This window comes from Homalodisca vitripennis, chromosome 1 (genome assembly GCF_021130785.1).
Source record: "Homalodisca vitripennis isolate AUS2020 chromosome 1, UT_GWSS_2.1, whole genome shotgun sequence".
Classification (NCBI taxonomy): Eukaryota; Metazoa; Arthropoda; class Insecta; order Hemiptera; family Cicadellidae; genus Homalodisca; species Homalodisca vitripennis.
Window position 1 is genome coordinate 178612158 of NC_060207.1, and position 24779 is coordinate 178636936.

The window sequence follows — 24779 nt, forward strand, 5'->3', positions numbered from 1 at the left end:
TGGCTTCCGTTGGTTATCCTGCAGACATCCCATCAATAGTAAATTTTTTAACAAACTCGCAGTAACATTGCAGGGGTATCTTACTCAGCAGTGACTAAGTTCCGTTAGAGCGGCGGGCAAAGGAGATACATAAATTATGTTTATTAAATCATTAGAAACTTTTAGCCTATATGGTAAATGGGTTACAGGTAATAACAAAATCCACTTCTGTTTTTAAATAATTGTTTATAAACAAATCCATTGTTTATTTAAATGCTTTTAGAACTTTCCTCCTTTCTTTTTCTTCTTATGCTGTATTTTCCGCTGTTGACCTCTCGGCCCCTCTGGAGCAGGGCTGTTCTGAGTGTTAGGAGATGCCTTGGCCTGACTTGGCATCTTTGTAATGTCACTGAAAAGAAAAAAATAATACATTAATAAGACCTGGGACAAACAATACGGAGGCACCAGCGAATATAAGACATGTTGCAGATGTTAACACTCTCTGTCTCTCTGGAGCAGAGTTGTTGTGAAGTGTTAGGAAATGCCTTGGCCTGCTTTGCATCTTTATACTGTCACTGAATAAAAAACTAACACTTTCATGATAATGGTTAATTTCCACATTTTTTTTTTAAATGCCATCGAATTTTTCAATAATAATGGCAAAAATTCATAATAGTTTTTGTACATCAAACGTAAAGTATAACGAGAAAAGAATATAGGCTTCTCATAAAATTTTGCACATAAAAATGATTTAAATATGTTTTTTTGTTTCTCTGTGTACACCAAGAGGTACCTAAAAAACAGAGCAATCATGCGCCCAACAGGGTATGCGATAGTCTGAGCTATTTCTTTATGCATGGGATCATATTTACCATATACGGAAATACATAGCAACGTGTATCCCATTGGACACATGACGCGTTTTACGTAAGCCCGGTAACGACAGTTGTAAAAGATCGTGTGCACCCGAAGATCTGCAATTGGAAAAGCGTAAATAAATTAACACATTCAAAATAATTTGTTAGGTGTTATTTATTTTATTGCTGAAACTATTATCTTAGTTTGGCTGTCTTGTCTTCAACTTTTAGGTAGAATTAATATGCTGAAAGCCAGCCCGCGTGCTCACACAAGAAATCCATGTACAATTTATTGTTTATGTTCTCATATTTGTATGGTGTAATTTATTACATTGTAAATTTTATATTTTTCCAATCACTTTTTATTTTAAACATGAAATAGAGCTTGCTTACACATTGCTTAAAATAACTTGTTATATTATGATAAAGTTATAGTTAATTTCACAAAAGTTAATCTGAAAAACAACATTTTCAGTACATTTACATAATAATAAAGTAAATTTTATTTATTTTATAATGGTAGCTAGAATGATCAACTGATCACTTACTACTGATCACTGGCTCCAGTTGCAGCCCCCTGAGTCCCTTTTCCGATGTCTTTGTTACGTCGGTCCTTCTTCTTGCGGAATGTTGATCGTTCGTGTCTCGGTAGCCATCTCTCAGGGTCAGGATCACAAGTAGAATCGTAGTTCTTGGGCAGTTTTCCCTTGCGCTTCCTCCGCTTTTTCTTCTTCTGGAGCAACTCACTTCCACTGGGCATGCTGCAAGTAATTAATTTTGTATTCATTAATGTGATTGTTGTAGTAATATTTACAAACTAGATAACTGGTACTTTTTATTTCTTTAATTGATTAATTTCGTAAAAATTGTTTGTTTGTTTTTTTATTTGGCTTGCCTATCTGGTTATACATCAAAACAATTCACACAAGTAAAGAATGTAGTTTTTAATTACTAAAATTACCCAATATAGTCTCACACTAACTTTAGAACATAAAAAAAACAATGATGGGTTTATCAACAGAATACTCCCCCTTCCAAAAATAAATGGAATTTTATTCTTGCTTTTTATAGTGTACTCATTCAGTACATTTAAAATTTCAATGTTACATACGTTTAGTAAATAATTGCAAAGAATCTTTAGTTTCACAATATAATTCAATAAAACTAAGTTACTAATTCAGGAAAAATGTAAACCATCTCTGTCATAATTTTATAGAGAATGTAAATTTTAAACTTATACATTCTAACAACTTGATAACTAACTTAGGATTTGTCAAACAAGTTAAATGAAATAAACAACTTGGTTACACAAAAACAATAATGGGCCAACACAAACATACCCTGGGGAAGGCTCAACCTTGCTGGCAGCCTTCTTGATGACCTTTGTTCCCATCATCCAGTTGGATGTCTCCAGGGCATCAACGTCACTGGAGGGTGTCAAATCACCAACTGCAGGAAGTTTCTTGCTAAGCGCTTGTGCTCTTGATGGGTCAAACTAAAAAGAAAAAATGTATATTAATGTAACATAAAAGAGAGAGAATCAACATGTTGAAGGGGGTTTTATTCCAAATTGCTGAACCAAGCCCTCATCCAACCCGACCTTAAGACAAAAAGCAGTAGATGTAGTCTCTCTCCATCTCTGCCTCATTCATTATATAATCTCTTATCTATCTAAATTGAAAATACAATTAATTAGAATGACGTGCAATAATACAAGTACTAATAGCTTTCAGTTGTTCAAAATATCGATTATTATCAATCTCATTTACAGTTTAAACTGAAAATTTGTTAACTTTCAACTGATCCAAACATGCTTAATAAAAACGAGATAATTTCTGTTACCTGAGCGTAGGCTATGATGAGTTGTGCCAGAGTCTTGGTGTCTGTTGGGTTTACTCTTAGCAGCTCCTCTAGACTTTTAGCAGCGACAGAAGGTTCACCACCACGCAGGTGAAAATCAGCAGCCTGACGCCAGAGTGCACTTAGATCCCCAGCACTCTCCTGTAACAGATATACCAATACCTCAGCTATACAATATTCTACTGTGTAGTAGTGGCTAGTTGCTATTTTTCTTTAACTTAGCAGAGGGGTTTGACACAAATTCCATAATATGTTACTTACTATATCGTGTTTAGTGCCATGTTACTCACTATATCGTGTTTAGTGCCATTTTACTTGCTATGTATTGTCTGGAACCATGTTACTTGATTATTATTATTATTATTATAACGTTTTTTCATTATTTTATATTATAATTTTTGCCCCCAACAGAAGAAAACAGGTACCAGTTCTTAAATGTTGTGTTTAGATACTTTTTACACTAACAATAATAAATGTTTATTATATTCCTGTTAAACTTTTAACGAGTTATTAGACTTAATGCATACATGATCTTGTTGGTTATATAAAAGTAGAATGTCATTAAATCTCAGATAAAATTCAAGAAGAATTTTCTAGCAATGATTTAGTTATGTTACAAGCTCTCTGGACCTGCTCTTCTTGAAATAAACTAATTTATATTTCCATAAGAAATTTTAATTGTTTACCAGTTGTATAAGAAACATGATTACTTACTTAAATGGTATAACATTAAAACTTATTTCATAAAATACATTGAAAAATCACATGGACCAATATTAATAACTCTCATTTTTGAGGTCTTTCGATGGCAAGGCTATCTTCTTCACATACATCACAAAAGTAAAATTTAACATGTGAAGTATATTATACTTCTCCAATGTGATATATTCATAATAGGCAAAAAAACCTACTTATGATGCAGTACAATTTAAAAGTTTAAACTTGGTTCCAGAGTACCATCTCTAGTTGTTTTACATTCATGAATAGGATATAATGTTAGTGATGAAATTTCACAATAAATAAAAGTGATCAGTGATCCCAAGAATTACGATATGAGGATGCTGTGAAGTATACTTTGATCCAATGTCTTTCCATTACACAGAAATTATTAATCTAACTTTGATCACCTTATTCTTCCGGTGCCAATCCACGGTCTCCTGCAAGAGTTTAGATGCTGCATCTCTCCTGCCCTGAGCCATGTACAGGGTCACCAGCGCACTCACAATTCCAGGCTTGAAGGAAGCATCGCCCAGTTTCTCCAAGATATTACATGCAGAGTCCAAATCTCCCTAAAAAGTTACTAAGCTCTAAATTCAGAAACGAATTGTTTCCTTTAACTTATCTTAGAGTCCAGATATATGATTAAAATTTTTATTCTTGAAGTGGCAACGAATTTTGCTGATTAGCACATAATACTGAGATTTAACACTTAAAGGCGTGTATTAAAGCACACCCAAAACCATGAATTTTTATAAATGTTTTATTTATGGTACAATAATGTTTGCAAAAAGTCCTTTATTTCTTTTATATCAGCACATTTAACACATAGCTTTCTTTGAGTTGCTTAAACTGGCAACAAAATGGCTGATGTGAGTCTCTTACAAAATACTACTTGCATTAATTTGTAAACAAAGTAAAATTGTGTCATCAGTTTGTTGTTCACAACACTAATTTGTATTTAGTAATAAAGTGAATTTATTACAGCTCTTGATCTATGTCACTGACACTCACATTTCATAAGAGATGTGCAATCCAGTTCTAAAATAGAGATTTTTCATATTAAAATTCATTTACTAAATGAAAAATGCTTTTTTTTTTATAGCGATTGTACAGAAAGTTATACAACATAGCACATCAATATTTTATAAACATACCAAGTGTAAATAAACATTTCTGCATGTCAAATACCAATATACTGTTGAATGTGATATTTTTATAGCGATTGTACAGAAAGTTATACAACATAGCACATCAATATTTTATAAACATACCAAGTGTAAATAAACATTTCTGCATGTCAAATACCAATATACTGTTGAATGTGATATTTTTATAGCGATTGTACAGAAAGTTATACAACATAGCACATCAATATTTTATAAACATACCAAGTGTAAATAAACATTTCTGCATGTCAAATACCAATATACTGTTGAATGTGATATTTATACCAATTTTGCATGGTTTTGAGAAAATTGTTATATCTTCTACGTTTTTCATAGAAGTCTTTTAATTTTTGAGTGTGCACTTAAAATTTAATATAGAGCAGGCATAATATCCTAGTTTTTTTATGTATGCTTCCTAGAAAGCACTTAAATAACCTCAAACAATTTTTGCTTTTAGTTTTTTTTATACATATAAAAAGAATTATAAGTTGGTAAACAATGCCAATTTTTTTTTTTTAACAAGTAAATTGTTAACCCTGGAACTGGCAAACGCCCGATATCGGGCATTTTAGTCGCATCCTAGATGGCAGCGCCCGATATCGGGCGTTTTAATACGTCTTTTATTTCTCAATATTACGTACTTAAAACACGATCAAAGAGTATCGGTATTGATACCAATCGAAAGAGGAAGGTTCAATTTATGTAAATAATACACTAATAAATCATTTATCGTTTCATTACACGTCCATACGTCTTATAATCTCTGACTGTTTGTTTACGTTCTCCCGCGTACCACGCTAGTTGCGCGCGCAGCGATGAGTCAACTGGTTCATTCGGCTATTGTTATTTCGTCAGCTGCATGGTGTCCTGTCTCTTTTATTGTTTGTTTGAGTTCTTTGTAATGATGGTTGTGTTTATTACACAATAATAGTAAGTTTTTTGTGCGTGTTTACGTAATGGATCGTAATTTCCGCGATCGTTCAAGTGACATTCGAGAACTAGTTGTACATTGATACCAATCGAAAGAGGAAGGTTCAATTTATGTAAATAATACACTAATAAATAATTTTATCGTTTCGTTACACGTTCATACGTTTTGTAATCTCTAAACTGTTTGTTTACATTCTCCCGCATACCGCGCTAGTTGCGCGCGCAGCGATGAGTCAACTGGTTCATTCGGCTATTGTTATTTCGTCACCTGCATGGTGTTTTTTCTGGCTTATTGTTTGTTTGAGGTCGTTGTAATGATGATTGTGTATATTACACAACAATAGTAAGTTTTTTGTGCGTGTTTACATAATGGATCGTAATTTTCGCGATCGTTCAAGTGACATTCGAGAACTAGTTGTACATGAAATAAGCAACGATGAGGATTCCGATTTAGACATTCAATCAGAACATAATTTAAAAAATATATAATAAAAAATTAAAAAATAGAAAATTAATATAAACTAATAGTTACAAGATTGTACAAATTCAAGTGAGCTTTGAAGTTCTTACTTTTGTTGGTAAGTAGCACTTTCGGATGTCAGTGTATGATTTTTGTATCGTTTACCACATGTAAAAATAAATACCTTATAAACTATGTGTTGTTTTATTTTTACTCAGAATGAAATGCTCTTCCTTTTGTATATTTTGGATTTTGCGTATCACTAACAACAACAATTTTACAAATCAAAAACTTTGAACTAACTTTTCTTTTTTCTAAAAAACATTTTTTTTCCCGAAGAGGTAGAGTAAGGGTATTTTTTTGTTTCAATTATATTATGTGAAAAATGTTTCTTGAACAATGCTGAATAAAGAAATATATAATAAGTTATAGGTACTTTATAGTAAACATGTAATAATAAAATAAATATGAGGCAATGTATGAAGTACTAAAAAACTCTGCCACTGAGAGAAATATGACCGCCAGTTCCAGGGTTAAACAAAAAGAAGACATCAATGGTTAATGTCTTACAATAAATACGAAAGTTAAGAATTTTATAAAAAAAAGCTGTTCAAAACAGCAAAATTGGCCAGGCATTCTTTGCACATTCTTTTAAAAAACAGCTGGCATTTTTCGTAAGATCCTTAAAAACTGTCTGGTACTAAGAGGGTTAATGCCATTTTATATTGTAAATCCAGATTTGTTTTCATTGGCACATATGTAAAGTACTCTTGTAATAAGATTTAATTTTGATTTTTTTTTATTGATAGCAGCAATACAATTATAATCATAATCAGCATGATGTGAGACTGCAGCAGCGCGATGCCCAGTATACAGAGAGTCAGCTGCATAATCTCTACAGAAGTCGACTTTTCAACATTAAGATCTCTGCTTTCAAGGAGGTTAGAATTGAGTTTTTCTCTTCACTTTAATGAAGACATAAAAACAGAGGAACACCCATGCATGCTCCATTGTCATATATTCTTGTTTAATTATTTCTTTCATTGAATTTAATTAATTTCTTTGTTATAATTTTCTGTAAAATGGTAAAGCTGCTGAAATAAGTACAAATACAAGTGGATAGGCCAATATCATTGATTGAGATTCATTGTCCACATTCCTCTGCACTAACTTTGTGGTTGTATGCTTCTCTCCTAGTAAACACATCCACAGAAACAAAGGTTTAATTGATTTTTAACATACAAATCTTACATTGTACATCAACAAATTTAATAAATTTAGAATACAGCAGTACGAGCTTAGTGCTACCAATAAATAAATTCAGCATGAGATTGAAGTGAATTGCATGTAACATATGATGCAACACATATGTTCATAAAACATTTAGAATGGTTGATTATAATTTCATTTCATTTAAAAATTTCATCTTATATGTAATTCTACAGATATAAATCCATAAATCTCTTATCAGTGTCAATAGCAATCTGTATAATGTAAGAGAAAATGACAAATTTGAATAATTATTCCTAATATTTAGTGTGAGAATACCCGACAGTATAATACCTCAGTGAGCAGTAGCTGTACTGCAGCAAGATTCATTTCCATTTTGAAAGAGGGATTCTTGGCAGCAAACTGAGTAAGAGTTGTGGCTGCCTCCTTGGCCCTCCCTTCTCTAGCGGCTAGGACAGCTTGTAGCAGCACCGTCAAGTTCTGTGTGTCCGGGTAGTCCTTGACCAGTTTGGCACATAGTTGAGTTGTCTGGTCTGTCTGCAATTGTTGGGAGAGCAAAGGCTTTTTTTTAAAGAAATATCTCAAACACATCAGAATCCAAAAATGAACATTATTAAACCTACATCAGCTTTCTCAACAGTTCTAGTAAAAAAATAAATTCACATGTGCAGTTAAAAGTTTATATGGAAATCTGCCTTAATACACTCATGTTCACAATTAAAAAACATTAAAGTAACAACTCTACCTGATTTGTATAAACAGACAAGAGGCACTGGTTGATACGGATAGCCTTGCGCTGTTTTGAAGTCAACTTGTTCTGCAGCCCTTCTGCGATGGCACCGCGAATCTTCTTCTTAGAATCGAACACATTCTGGTCTCGGTTCAGAGTAATGCTGTTGTTACTCGCAATAGCAACCAGGCCGATGTCGTCTGGCTTGCGTTTAAGGATTGCATTGTAGACGGTTTGTGCATCCTTCTCACGACCTTGCAGCTGCATGCAATACGCTTGTTGAGCTCTATAACAATATAATTCATCAAAACTTGAGATTTGTAACAAAAATATATAAATTATTGGTTTGACGTTCTTAATTTAACAATGTAATCAAGACAAAAATGAATCCAGTGATCAAAATTCTCCCGAAGATATATATCTTTCATATCTGCTATCTTGTCACAGATGAGAAACCATCATTGACTGGTGTGGTCTGAGAATAAGGAGGAGGAAAAACGGAAGTATTGGCATTGTCATTAGCTAAGTTTCAGTGAAAAGTACTCCAGTCAACAGGAAAATTTGCACCCCTAATGTGCTTGGGGCTTTGGAGAAAAACCAAACCAGAAGAAGAATGAAGAAGTTACTTTCATCAAGTACAGGGGGGATGTTGAAACAAAACCTTCGGACAAAGAGATGAGAATTTGCAACAGAACATGACAATGGGACCAACAGTTTTCATTCTGTTGGGAAAATGTAACCAGCCTTTTTATTTATTTGATTTTGCTTTTTATCTTTTAAGTTCTTCTGGTTTCCAGTGTTGAAACACTACTGCTAAGTTTACATAAGGAGGATTTCTCTCATGAGCGTTCCAGTGTAAACTTATAGCTGAAATATCAAACTAAGGATCAATATCATCATTGTCACTATAAAAATTAAACAGTGCATCCTCACTGTCTTCATCGTGCAAAACATTTGTAACACTGCTGCCTCCATGTTTATTTGTTGACCACTAAATAATCATAATAAACTTGCATCTATTCATAAACAAACAACTTCAAAACAAAGTCGTTGGTCAGCTGAAAATAAACACTGTGCAGGTTTGCAACTACGCATTATAATAACGCCCAAAGTGAAACCACACAGGAAGATAACTTGTGACTGGTTATTATTACCTTTTCACAAGATCTACTGAGACGTTACATCAAACAAATATGAATCCGAATGACTTTTTTTGTCAGATATTCATGTTGCCCCAGATGTCGAATTGAGTCCAATTGGAACCGGAACGGCTGAGATAGTGATGTCGGATTGAGTTTGCCTATGAACTCCAAAAGGTTAAAGGCAGAAAAAATATTTCTTGCTTTACCAGAAAGTATATACTTGAACAGAAAGTGAAATATTTTAATCTATACTATGATATGTCATTTTTACAAGATAAGATGTTACAAAAGTAATCACATATAATACAAGTTTTTTTATCTGATTCAACACTAACCTTATGATGCCCAACCCTTCTTCAACATCTTCCTCTTCCTCCTGAAGGGCTTCACGGCAGAGTTTTTCAGCAACTTTGAGTTTTTTTTCAGCCTCGGAGTATTTACCCTGAGCAATTAGTTTACATGCAGAGTTGTATGCCAGCTCGTACGTGTGTTCTCGTAACTCTGGTGTTGACTTGTTCTGAAATATTAAAAACACACAATAAATTTTAAAATAACTGTTTATAAGTTTTTCACTACGGATGTATCATTCTAATTTGGAGCTAAAGCATTAAACATATAAAAACAAACTGTATTGTAGGGCTCATCATAAATTGTGAATATTGACAATCAGGATGAAGGGAGAATCCTTATGAACTGGTCAGTACTGTACATTTGTTACTGGAAAACACTGTTTTGGAGATACTAGTGTGTTATTTTGCCATTCCAATCAGTGTAGCAATTAGTTATTTATGGTCATAAAGCATTTGGATTGTTCTTATCTAAATTAGTTATTGTGTGGTTGATAATTGTGCAGAATCAAATGAGACAAGTAAAGTAAAATGAAGAGCTCCTTTATTAAATGCAATAACTAATGAATGTTTATAAGAAAACAGTTAACAACCTAAATACTTTCAGACTTTCAAGAAAATCACTAGATCAGATTTCCTACAAAAAAATCTATATTTGTTGTTAAAGAACAAAACAGCACCCCTTCCAACACTGTAGTTGGCAATGTTGGCTCATTATTCATATATGAAATGAAGTGTAATAAAATGTTATATTGAACAACTAAAATAAGCTCTAAGACTTATTGGTTATGACCAATATTTGAAAATTATCAAACAAAAACTTACTGAGCCATCAAGAACCATGTTCGCAATGACTGCTGAGAGATTAGTTTCACGTTCCTCTTCATAATCATCGTTGGTGTTCTTTATTATGTCTCGATAGACATCAAAACATTCTTCATAGCTATTGGACAAAAACTGGCTTATTTATTGTTCTACAAGTTGAAATTAAAATTGCAAGAATAAGTAACAAAATTGAATAAAGCTAAAAATCCATAAAAAATTAATGGGCCATTTCACTACTCACATTTTTCATTAAGTTATTCGTAGCCAAATACAGGGTGTCTTACAACCATTTTATCAATCTTTACCACATTGTTCAGCAGGTAAAAACTGATAAATAATACAATATAACATGTCCCATATCTAGTTTATAGATTAGAAGTTGTCTGTCTGATGTAAAATACTATTATATTCTTATACAACAATTATTTACCTTCAAAACAATAAATATTACTGGATATTATAACAATTGTTTCACTATTTTGCAAATTTAAAAATATTTTATATAGTTTTCCAATTAGTTTCTAGTGTTCCCTAAAGGGAACTATTTTAAGCATCTTTTGTATATATTGAATCTGTGGTAAAATCTCTTTCACTGAGAGCTGATGTTGACACAGATGTTTTACATATGTATTATGATAATAAGTAACTTTTTGGTTTTACACACAGTAAATCAAACCAATATTAAACAAAACCATAATAGTTTGTCATAATATGAAACTGCCACTAATTGTAAAGACGTCAATGTACAACACAATGAAGTAAGTACCGTACAAATTTTCATTTTATGTGAATTTTTGAAAAATAGCTTACAAAATTGCAAAGATCGGTGTGTCAATGTGGAAGTTTAGCATTGCCACTTTTATGATTAAATTTATTCTACAGTAGATAATAGGACTGAAATTATGACAATCGATTGAAACTAATAATTTTCTTAGAATGTTCTGTCTATTATTTATTGACAAAGTAAAACGTTTTCATAATTTTTAAATTAAGACTATTCCTAAAACCTAAAGGTTCTGTATATGTTAAATATGTAAGAACATAACATGTAAAAGATTCTTCTATTTAAAATATTGTAAAAAACTCAAATTATTTCTACCAATGTCTAAATATTTAAACATTCTTTTAGTGTTTATCACACAAAATCAATGAAATTTTTATATTTTGGGTTTCCAAAATCCATCATCAGAACATCAATGATTAAAATAACAATTAAAAAAACACAACAAATTGCACACAAAATAAATATTTATGAAGAATTGACTGTAAGGAATAATGAGGTTTAAGGGTATTGGTATAGGGTGATTGTAAAGGGTATTCTGTAAACACAATCACAGCGCATTGCAAGTGCAAGTCATTGGGGCAATCATACAGGTATTAAACACCAACATGTTTAATATTTTTTGTTTAAAGTTTGTTATTAACGGTGGAAGGTTGGAAAGAATAATAGGATTTCAGACATTTGCCATAAGTATATGTTACAAAATTACACACACACACACACACACACACATACACACATATATATATGTGTGTGTGTGTGTGTGTGTGTGTGTGTGTGTGTGTGTGTGTGTGTGTGTGTGTTTTGTACATATATATAAAACACTTGCTGTACATTTTGTAACATATAATGGTATGATGGTAGATGTCTGAAATCCTATTATCCTTTCATGTTTAATATGATTTTAATTCTCAATTTCTAATATTTATCATAACTTTGATTAATTGACTCATCAAGCATGATAGTCTACCTTATCTAGAATTAAAAATGGAAACAGGCATGTATAAATAAAAATTATTTCAACTCATAAGGTTTAGACACAATTACTTAAACATAATCCTGACTCTGGTTTCATTAACATGTAATTAAATTAAATGTATTTAAAAAATCATAATTGTATATTATCAGATTTCATAATTATTTCTAGATAAAGTAAACCATAACACTGTGTTGTTACACTATTCACATTGTACCTAAAACACTCAGTTAAAAAAGACTTGTATGGTTCCCACTACTGTGTCTACTGACACTATAAATATTCAATAAAGAAGTCAAATAATGAAGAGAATTTAATTACATTTCTTTTAATAAATACAATCAATATATTTTTATGCAGTATCATTTAAATCAGTTTATGTACTTGGAAAAAATGAACTGTAATTATGCAACATGCAAATTTTTATCATAAAGATAATGCATTTCTTACCTTTCTAGCCTGTACAGTATCTGTGCTTTCAATTCCTTCAATTGAAAAGACAGATTTGGAGCTGAATTTACTGTTTTAAAGGCTTCTTGAATTTGATTCAGTCGATACTGGCAATAGGCTTTCTCCAAGAACAGATCACTACAATAAAAAGGATAAATAGCATAAATACATTATTGAATTTTATACATTTTATATCACTCTTTTTAGTTGTAACTTCAGCCTATTTCTCTTACACCTTAGCCCAGATAATTTAGAATATTGCTGTTCACAGGGTGAGTTTTAAGTCCCTAAAACCCCTTCACCATTATCTGCTTCTGTTAACAGCCAGTAGTATAGTAAATATTAACATCTAAAATAGTGATGACTTTTACTTGACTCTTGAACTTGTCATCGACATAATAGGTAAACTTGAAAATTATTGATTTCAACCTACAACTTACTTCTATAATATGCTTATCAGAAGAAGAATGTTAATTATATTTTTTTTTAAACCTACATCCATAGAATTGTTGACATATCTAAGACATTTGATTCATAAAACACAGTATTCTAATGCATAAATTGTAATTATATGGCTTGGTACATTACTTTTTTAAATGGTATTCATATAATATTTTATAGTAATTTTTATGTCATCCAATTCTAATTAATGTTAGATCTATTATATTGATTTATCTTTGGTACATTATAAAATATTTAGTATAGCTTCTTGTAGGTTAGTTAAAACAATCTATTTACTAAGAAATAATTGACTCAGTTCAATTTTTTTTGAATACTTACTGCAGTATGTCATAAATATTGACTTAATATTGTTGTATCTTTAATATCAGGATTATAGTGACATTTACCAATACATGTATTATGTTTTCAACAATTAAGAATTGATTGATACCAGACGCATCCTCCAAAATAAGATGAATGGCTTGATTTACCCCCATCTCACTTACGGGTTGGTGTTGTGGGGAGCTTGTGCAAACAATCAATTTATGAGAGTGTTCAAGCTGCAAAAACAAGCGATCCGCATTATCGCTCTGTTGAAATTTAGAGAGTCGTGCAAGGAAGCCTTCAAAAATTTACAACTGTTGACGCTGCCCAGTCTCTACATCTTGGAAACAACTCTGTTTTGTATGTCTAAATGTACCATGACGAATGGCCGGGACATACATGCGTATGAGACTAGAGGCAGAGATAACTACCGAACTGGTAGGCATAGAACGGTGGTTTATGAACGCTTGCCTTCACAGGCAGGTGTTCATTTCGTCAACAAATTACCAAATTCAATAAAAAACGCTCCAACGCCCAAGGTGTTAAAGACTCGTTTGAAACGCTTTTTAGTGTCACAAGCATTTTATAATGTAGACGAGTTTTTAGCATTTGATTGGGAGACCACCAATTAAAAAGACTGACTGAATCCGTCGCTGGAAGTGGGAATCATTGGCGAATGAATGGATGTATGTAAATTTGTAAATTGTATGTCTGAATGAGATCTATTGTGGGGTGTATGACAAAATTCTAGCAAGTAAAAAGTTGACTTTTGCCATGCATTATAGAATGTTCCGGCAATAAAAATCTGATTTGATTTGATTTGATTTGAAGATCCTATAGGATACTTGAGTGAGTAAAACACTGTCTAAGAAATGTTTAACATGTTTGTTGATATATTAATATATATTTTATTAAATATGTAACTTGACAATGTTGGGAGTTCAAAAACACATTATTAACATCTAAGAATCCTGATACTTTAACAGATGTATTATTTGCAAATTCCAGTAAATGATTGTGACAAATATTGATTCTGCTCTAGATATTCTCATTAATTTCAAGATCATTAGTATTGAATATTTTTCAATTTAAACAAAAAAATTGACTTTGAATATAGTTTTATAAATTTTCCATGCATTTACTATGTGTGCTGAGAATGCTGGGCTAGATGTAATTTAAACTATTATTTAAAAGTTATTCCATAGCAACATTACAAGTAGAGTCTTCAAAAACCGATTGATATGACTAAGATTGAAGTATACTATGTCATACCAGTAATATCTATAGCGAAATTTACAAATGCCTAACACATAAGATTTCAGCTATCTTAAGTGACAGTTTAGTACTTACGCAGCAAGTTTAGGCTGTTTATTTATGGCTTGTAAAGCTTCTTGAAATTTATCCTGTTGGATTAAAGACACAACTTTACAATGGAACGCTTTAGCCTCATCTGGATAGTGGTGCAGAACTAAAAACATAATAAGTATAATTTTAAAACTTTGTTCAAAAGAGCACTAACATCTGTAGTTAAATTAAATATTGTTATAAGTAAAATATCCTAAAAATTAAAGCTATTTATTTTTGGTATTTGTTGAGAATTTCAAAACCCCACTTGATTCAACAATTACATAATATTCAAAAGTACACTGTATGCATGCTTTTAACTCATTTCCCAAGACTCATGATCCTTACTCCTTCACCGCAAGCATGGACTGAAATTGAACTTACAACTTCAGCGCAATCTCACATGCATGAGTTGCAAATTTTTTCCTTTTAAAACTTTATACCCCTCTCCAAAATACATGAACAAAAACATCACTTGACAAAAATAACCATTTAGTACACAATTTAATGTTCTTTAAGAATATAATATATAGTCTACACTTTCATATATTACATCAGTATTTACAATCTTAATCCTTTGACACGGTAGTTTTAGCACAAGGTTTTTCAGGATTTCGTGTCATAATGGTTTAAAAGGTTCTATTTACATTTAAAAGTTATTATGACAGTCATAGTTTCATTATACCCAAAGCTCAGATACAAAATAATATTTCAGGATTTATACAACCTATTACTTGCTCATTATTTAAAATTAAAAAATTCACTTGTTTATAACAAAGCATATTATTAAACTAAATAAAACTCAAAATAAAAAAAATAATCATATCAATTTGAACTGTAATGTATAAAAGTAACAAAAATCAAAAGTTCCTTCTCAAAATTTATTTAAAATTAATTAATTAAATAAAATCTGTTTCACACAGTTCTTATTATACTACTTCTGTTCTTCGCAACGTAATAGAGCAGTACTTCTATATACGTTTTGGCCACAGTGTATAGTGATTATTTTACTAAATCTTACTTCTGAATTACTTTTGGTTGTTTCTGAATTATAATTTCCTGAAAGTTCCTATGGGCAAAACAAATTACTACAAAGTTATGACAATATCTTATGCGATTTAAAGCAGATTTTATAAAGGGCAAACTACTACATTTTGAAACTAATTTATATCACGATAAAAATACTACTCAGCAAATTAATTACTGTAATGTTAGCACGATCAAGATGCCAGTTAGAAAAGAAACATGAGCAAGTGAATGACACACACAGACTCCCAACTCAGACTCTACACATCTTCCCATACCGAGGAAGTTTTAATAGTAAAGCAAAGCTTCAAGAACAAACAACCAAATGTGTAAATAGTTGACCGCACCCCCTAGCCTGCAATGCACTGCGATCGTGAGGCATTAAGACATAAAAAAACTATAATTACTTTAACTTTGTTGTTACATTTTCTTTACTATTCAAATTTAATTGTTCCTATCACCGGACTTAATTTTATCATTTAATTAATGGTTGTGGTTCCTATATTATTTAAATATGAAATTACATAATACTTAAACTATTTTTATTAACTTGGGGTAGACTTTAATAAGCGGCCTACACTCGTTACTTGATTGTTTTTATCGAATGGTTCGATGTTTTTATCCAAAGGATTAATTCAATATTACGATTTATTTAACTTAGCATATGATTTCAACTTATTAGTTATAGTAATTTTAATGTAAGCAATAAACAGCAAGAAGTAACTAATATTTTGAGACTTTGAAAATGGCGATGAATGAGGAAAATGTGCAAAATATTTGTCACAAGTGATGAAATTTGTTCAGTGGCTTCAACATGTGGGTTTGGCTCCTGATGGGGATGATTCTTTCCTCCTTTTCACAAAAGCGGTTACACATTGATATATAGCTGGGCAAGTTATTAATATTATAACGTTTCTTTGATATCTAGGTCTAGGCCATAGTTGGTTTTGTTATTTTGAAACGTTAGTATTAAACTTGAGTTTTTTAAATTATAATGTATGACATTCTTCTTGTTTCTGTATTTTATTAAAAGTTATTGTGTACAAATTGTACTTATCGAAGTAGGATAATATATCGAATTGTCCAAAAAATCAACTGAATAATGAGTGTATGCCACTTATTAAAGTCTCCCCTTAACTTGAAACATGTGACTAAAATTTATTATTTTAGATACCTTGATAGTTTTGTTATTCGATATATAAATTAACAATGACTGTAATAAGCGATATAAAAACCGGGTCCGCTTATCATACTCTGTTTGAAATATATATTATGTTATTTGGTCCGACATTTTGTTTTCACTATTTTTGAATGGTTGGTCATGAATATTGATAATTGGATATCATTCGATAATCATGATCCAATAGTGGCAGTGACCGTTTAATATCAGCAGTCTACTCATATACCATGCATATGAATTTACTTTAATTGATTTAATTTGGAACAATAATGTCAAATCTAATTATGTTATCTGGTTTTTAAGACTGTATATAACAAGACTGTTATTCTGTAAAATAAAAACAGCTGGCAATTATTAATTAGAAATACAGCTTAATTGATTTTATATACAATAATTTAGATATTTACAATCAATAGTTAATTTGACTGTCGTGATGGCCGCCTATTACACTGCAGTCAAAATGTTATACTCATATTAAGCAAGCAATTTTACATGGAAATAGGTAAAAAGATAATAATTTTCTCACAAGTACAAAGTGTTCCACATATACCCAACTATCGTAATACAGATATTGGCTACACAATCCATAATTGTTTTGTTTTTATCAATATTTATTTATTATTGTTTGGCCAGCCTCTAATAGAACTACAGCCCCAACTTGTTTGCCTAAGCCAACCACAAATTTCTTATTATTTGCTATAATTTGGCTTACATTATTTCATACTTCGGTAATTATCATATTAACGGCCGGAGCGGAAAATACGAGTTTTGCGTTATTAACTTATTGGAATTGTCCTATAGAACAAAATAAATATAAGGTTTGATGGGGTGAAAATGAGAAATAACGAAGTTGTAGAACATAAAAAATGTAACAATTATTCACGGGCGGAGTAATATTTCCATGTTGTACATCCACGTCAAGCGTCACGTGACCTTTTGTGACCATGATTCAACCTCGTGATGACGTCATCGGATGCGTCGCCATCTTGCAAACGTAAATGAAAAATAATACTGAAATGAGCAGAATTTTGATTAAAACTAACAATGTTTTTCTTAATTTCGAGCAACAAATTAATTACTTGTTATCGAAATGAGACGAGTGCCTCCGGCCATCAGCGCGGGCTTCGGCAGCACCTTCAGCTGATGTCAATAAAAGAAAAACATCCCTCGAGATAGTACCTATCAGTAAAATATAAAATTCTAGAGGGGCTGATCAAAAATATAAATTGAAATGTAATGCAAAGGCAATTATGTACACAGTTAAAAAACTTAAAAAAATAAATCATGAAAAACTCAAATATAAATATATGGATGGATATTAACAGAGAACACTTACCATTAGTGTGTTGGCGGATATAGCTGAGCAGCAGCAACAAAAAAGTGGTGGAGCCTGGTATGTGGGAGGGGGTATTTTGACTTGAAAAGGAATTCTGCCAAGTACCCAACAAAATGGTCAGTCCGGACACCATACCGAGGGATGTTGGCCCTGACTTCCCTCCAGTGTCTCTCAATCGTGTTCGTATGGGCGCCGGTGTTAGGGTCGACAAAGTTGATTGAATAATTTACTGTTAGGTGCCTAAATCCCTCGTCACTGAGACAATTGTAGGCCCTCCAACAGTCACTAACAATTGTGGTACCTGGCAGAACCCATTGTTTAATTATGTCGAGCAGAGTGTCCCTATCGCGTTGTTCTACAGGAACAAGGAAGGACTCTCTGCTCTACCTTTCTATTCCCCAAAAACCCACTGTCCCTGAATTCTTCTGCCGCGATTGTACTTTCTCTTTCCAAATTTAGCCTCATCAATTTTAACAACTGTCAAAGGTCCGCCAATTTTCTTCGACGTCGTTGAAATGTGATGAAAGTACACTTTGCGGCAGAAAGAATACCAGTCCACCACACAATTTGCAGATACGCCAAATTCCAAGGAAATGTAACGTTGTCTCGGAAGCTTTAGGTGAAGCAACCTGGTCACCAAACCAAAATAGGTCTCTAAATCTAATCATGATCTTTCAAAAAATGAACCTGCCCAAGCCGATTTTTTAATTGCAACATTTAAAACTTTTTTTTTACTACTTTTCCTAATTTTTCTATCACAACGAAACGACAGTCTCCCGGTTTAAAAACACCACTCGACCGCACGACGAACAAAATACACTAATTTTTAAAAATTCCATGTTCAATTAAAAAAGAGATAATTTCGTTTCAGTTAAAACGTAAACTCTTTACATGCCCTACGAAACACTCCGACACACACAATTCACTAGGGTTGGTTGGACTAGTGGATGGTTGATTCATCATTGTAAACGTACTCACTCAATCCGACCTACTGAACACGATATCTTGTGAAGAACTGACTCATGCCCCGGAGAACTCAGATAACAGATATGCTATTAGGCTGCTATCAGTCCCGGCCGCAGATAATATTCAAGTAAACAGATTATCCAAACACAGCACACAAACTGAACATTAAAACATTAGAAACTTAACCACTTATGAATATACCCTTAAAATCATGTTATTTGTCATTTGCACCCCCTAGTACTATATATATTTTTTGTTCAGGAGGGTGAGCAGAATACGTTGATAACATCAAATTCGTGATTTGCCGCCCCGCCTTTTATCTTACAGCTACGCATATTTCTCACTCTAAATGTTACCTTTCTACAATAGTACAACTTTTAGGGAGTTCTGATTAAATTCTAGCTCAAAAATTAGGTGTTCCTTAACTATGCTACGCAAATACTATATATAGGTTATAAGCCTTCCAACTAAGGCTACAATAAAAATAGAAATAGTTTATCATGACAGATTCCATAAATCTGCAGGTTACCTTTATTAGCTGACTTCACTGCTCTTTCATAGTCATTATTTTGACAATATTTATTTAACTCCGCATACAAAACCCCTATATTAGTAGCAGTCTGAGCTGTCATATTTAAAATCTTAACACTTCATATGTAGCAAAATTACAATTGAATCGCACTTTCAACCACAAAAAAGCTTAAAATCCACTTAACTAAATGAATTAAACTTCTTTCACGTCTAGTCAACTGTTATAATTGAATACTGTTATATTCAATGTTGTAAATGTTTTTAATCAATCATATGGCAGAGGTTTTCATTCATCATAACAACGGCAGTACACGTAACACGTCGATTGTACGTGTAATCACGATTTTTTTACGTTACCAAAGTAAAATGCAAAGACAAATAAAAATTAAACTAAAATTCTTCACAAATCAATTTTAGTCCATATAATCTACAGCAGTTAACAATCGACCTTAATTTCAAGAGCTATATTACATCCTCTTATCGAATTATATTATTTAGTAATCTTTTAGAGCTAATCTGTAATACATACAGTAACCTAATAGCCCTATTAAAAATCAGAAATCGGTTTTTTATAACGTTTGCATATATTACATAGGGATAACACAATTAACTGTATTAAATTGTTTGAAGGGGTAACAAACCGTAAAATATAGTTACTTTGAAATAAAACAAATACAACTTCCATCAGTCTAAATTACTATTTCTAGTAAATACTTTATCCATGTAAAGAAAATAAAATATGTTTCGTCAATAAGAACTGTTACACCCATTTGGCTATTTTGTCTTATAATATTTGTCAATAGTCCTTATAAGTTTCATGTGTATATCCCCCACAGTTCCAAAGGAACTAGTAAATTGAAAGCATTTTGAGTAGTATAATAAATTAGTATACTGCAAATACCGATAAAAATAGTATTGTTTAACTTGCTATCACTATAGATAGTAACAGGAACAAATTCAAACCATTTAGTGTATACTGGATGTTATTTATACATTACAATAAAATTAAACAAAGTTCCGTTTTATAGAGATGAGAAAGCGCCATCAAAGAATCTGTTTTTGTGAAGGAAAACATTAATCAGTTTCATAAAAGTTTATACTAATCAAGTGGGTGTAGGCAAAGAAACAAGATACCTTTAATATAGCTTACAGAAATAACAAAACTGTACTGTATCAGGTTTACAAATGCTTTGTAATTTTCAATAATGGACACTGAAAAAACAAACGAAATCTGAGGGCTGAGTGGCCCGCAATACAAGCAGATTTGTCTATTAGTAAATTTAATCGTAAATATAATAGTTGTGATCTGGAATTTTGTGCTGCTGTCAAATATAAGGTACTGCTATTTACGATTTTGTTGACATTTCGGATAAATGATGAATTAATATCCCTTACTTAAGTAGATTTTGTAAATTGTATGGAAGGCAAATGTAATTATGGTTTTAGTACACAGTTCGTCAAGTATCTGTGTTGTGCAATTTTTATTTTGTTGGGATTGTTTTTTGGATATCCCCACAAATTAATAATCTAATTGTTTATTTTTCAATGTTTCCCGGCAAACATTTAAGGCTTATATTTTAGACAATAGAGTTTACTGTTGAAGTATAGAATTGTTCCTTACAGATATTTGTGAATGGCCCAGAACTTTTCCTACAGAGGGATAGACCTGTGCGTCAAAAAATAAATAGTTTATTGTGAAATATTTGTTTACTTAGCAAATATTTTATTTACGACTGAAACTATGGTATTCTTTAAATTAAAATAACATTTAAATGAGTATTGACACAAGGTTAATTAATTGTTTTATATTTAATGTAATAATTGCATATCAAAATATGTGTTTATGGTGTCAATGAAATGAAACATGGAGATTACAACTATTACAATTGTTATTTTGTAATGTTAGAGATAAATGTTCAATATGTCTGCCCTTAGAAAATTACTCCTAATTTTTTGCTTTGAAACACTAGATTGCCATAAAAAAAACATTCACTATTGCGTATAGCGTGGATCAATTGCACAATGGAACAACTCCGTTGACTCAAAACTACACAAAAGTCCCGTAGAATGATACTCTAAAAATATCTCAAGGTTACTTCGAAAAATATTATAATTGCTAACATATAACATGCCCTCTTCAGAAGAAGAGAAAGATGTAGAAACATAAAATACGAAATATATCTTGCAGCTTAATAGGGAGAAAGATAGGTTTCACATGAGACAGTGAAATTGAAGATGCATTATTAATTTATGAATTTAAACCTATGGTCAAAATTCATAGATATGACATACGTAGCTATAGGTGAAGCATATTAATCAGCAAAGGTTCTTTCCCAACTAGTTCATATAAAAAAATGATGTGGTCGACTTTTGGCAATTTTACCTTTAATATAATTATTCCTCAGGATTATACCCTCTGTTAAGTTAACTATCCGGTAAACACAACTTTTGATAAACCAATCCGCCTGGTTTCATAATAGATTCAACTTCCTAAAGGAAAGAAACACCTATTCTTTTAAACGCCCGGTAACCTTACCTGGCCTTGGAATATCTTGTAGATGAAATAATACCGTGTCGATCCAGATCGCCAGATTACCGTTTATGGTTAAGTGTTCCAGTTATTTCCAGGGTCCATAACACCTTTATCTTTAAACCCTTTGTGGTACTGACAAAGTCAAGACCACTTCCTGGTATACAAGAAACTTTGGACAAATTCTTGCTTAGTTTATGTACTCACTAGAAAACGTCTAAAAGTTACTGTATCAGTCTATTCTGTACATTAACAAATTCAGGGTTAAGAGGATTCATGTGATAATTTAAATTTGGAGATGGGGTTTGCCAGAGGACTAAAAGTAAAGTAGTGTTTACTTAGTTTCTGTATTTTAACAAAGTCTTGATTCATAGGGCGTTTTGTGAATTATACATGTAATATGTTTCAGACCTACCTAAGCATAGTATATTTTATGTTCACAATGTTGTCATCTATAAAAGCATTATTGTCTAAATATTGATATACGACTGTGCTTGTTGTGTGATGTTCTTAATATACAACAGTTAACCTACAGTCACTTCTATTTAATTTTTTATATATGTTGTGAATAATTTAATCCTTAAGGTAAATAGAGCAGTTTTTTTTTATTGTTGATTAAACAGTTTGTTTTGTCTGTCATCCCAGTAATATTATATGGTATGCGAAAGTTTAAATGTTTGGATATTTGGATGTTTGGAGGTTTGTTCTCGAATCGCGCTGAAACTGCTATATGAATTGTGCTGAAATTTTGTACAGGTATAGCTTTTGGTCTGAATTAACATTTAGAGTGCTTTTTACCATCCATAACACATTCATTTCACCAAATAAAGTCGAATTCAAGTTGAAAAATTAGTTTGTTTCATTCGAATGTTATAAAAAAACGAAACGTATGTTGACAGCAGATGACAGCTATAGTTCGACAAACTTTCTGAAACATCTGTTTACATTCAATTTTGAATTTTATCAATAATAAGTAAACAGTGCTTGATCGGTAGTGTAATGCAGATAGTAAATAAAACATTAATATATAAATTTTACTCCAGATTGCGCCAGTGACGAATTAAAATCATCTAATACATTAAATACTGTTACAAAACTAACCTTAATGAACAAAGTTATGAATGTTTTCACATAAGTTACTTTAAACTGGTGGGCTTCCTTGACATTATGATATAACATTTTAACAATGGCTTACGGAAAACAGAGAAATGAATACGAACATACCTTAACGATTCATTCTTTCCCTGGCTAAAGTTCAAAAAACAAGTGTAACGCAAAACTTTAATAACGATTATTTTGGAATGTTGCATAGCCTTAATAAGGATTTCCCCCTTATACCGGAAGTACATAAGAAGTAGGTAGGACTTCCTCCTAGGTCGTAATAGGCTTTTCAGTCCTAGCAAACTCAACTATGTCTAAAGATTTTGACCAAAGTAGATTTCCAAGAACTATATAATCGAACGTATAATATATAGTATTTTAATCAAGGCAATATGGCAAGCTAACCTGTGACATAGTAGGTAAGTGAATTTAAACGGTCTTAAGTAGGCACTTTTCAACCGTAGTAGGCATCTCGGTCCTATGTAAGTATACATATTTTTTCTTCGCCAGAACAACAAGGCAAACTCTATTATGGCACTGGAAATATCTTAGACCTGAAATATGTGACAAGGACTGGAAATATACGCTTTTTGACCAAAGTAAGTTTCCGAGACCTGTGAGATCCGAGATTTGTGTTTTCTTGATCGGGATGACAAGGCAGATTCAGCTGTGACGTTATGTATATAATTAATTAGAACTATAAATTCTCTTACACGTGCCAAACATGATATAATAATTAAGTTAAACTTTGATACTATTTACCACGAACTTAAATAACATTTACCTGACGTATGCCTACTTACGTTTTAAAAATTTTATAGTAGGACTTCCATCATATTACATCATAATTGCTTTTGCTAAGTAATATAAGGACTTTAGTTCTAAGATTGCGTGCGAAGCAGCGGGTAACAGCTAGTTGTTTATAATGACATTCATTTTAATAACTTTTTCTCCAACACGTCTATTATAAGTGTTTAATTTTCAGACAAAAAGTTTCTTTACGACAGATCTTAATTCTTCATGTGCTTTAAATCAAAGACCTCGGATCTGAGCACAATTGGCATAAGATACTCTGAAGCTAACGTTTATTCCATTTTTTTTGTTATGAGCTATTTTAGTAAAATTGCAGATCTTTAAGGTATATATTCAAAGTTAAAATATTTTAATGGCCACTGTTTTGAAAGTAAGATAATAGCATAACATTTTTGTGACTGGCCTTTCCACCGAAACCATTTTACCACGATTTGGTAGGATTTAATTTATTAGTTTTTAAGATGCAGACTTTAAAACCGGATATCTACATTCATTCATGTAGAAATGCGTTTTCTTGACCTAAGGAACATTGCTTTTGAAAATATGTATTATTAAGTATTTTAACATGGTTTGTTACACTATTTTTTTATTGTTGGTTACAGTTTAAATATCTGATATGAATATTACTGAAAGCAATCAACTTTTCGAGCATTATCGCCTTGTACCAATTCCTTTACAAACCACATAATGACAATAGCAGATGTTGATTATTGTAAACATTACCTTATAATATA

General features: G+C 31.8%; 1 protein-coding gene across 1 annotated transcript; it reads right to left on the reverse strand.

Moving 5' to 3' along the window:
• Positions 1–205: 205 nt before the first annotated feature.
• Positions 206–19913, reverse strand: LOC124352781 (signal recognition particle subunit SRP72). The gene is made up of 12 exons (XM_046802451.1): positions 19600–19913; positions 14569–14686; positions 12454–12591; positions 10247–10364; positions 9410–9591; positions 7948–8218; positions 7536–7739; positions 3824–3985; positions 2679–2837; positions 2177–2331; positions 1385–1597; positions 206–388 (listed from the first exon to the last, which is right to left on the reverse strand). Exons 1-12 carry the CDS (start codon positions 19700–19702, stop codon positions 259–261), a joined length of 1953 nt encoding a protein of 650 aa, XP_046658407.1. The 5' UTR covers positions 19703–19913; the 3' UTR covers positions 206–258.
• Between the last annotated feature and the right edge of the window lie 4866 nt (positions 19914–24779).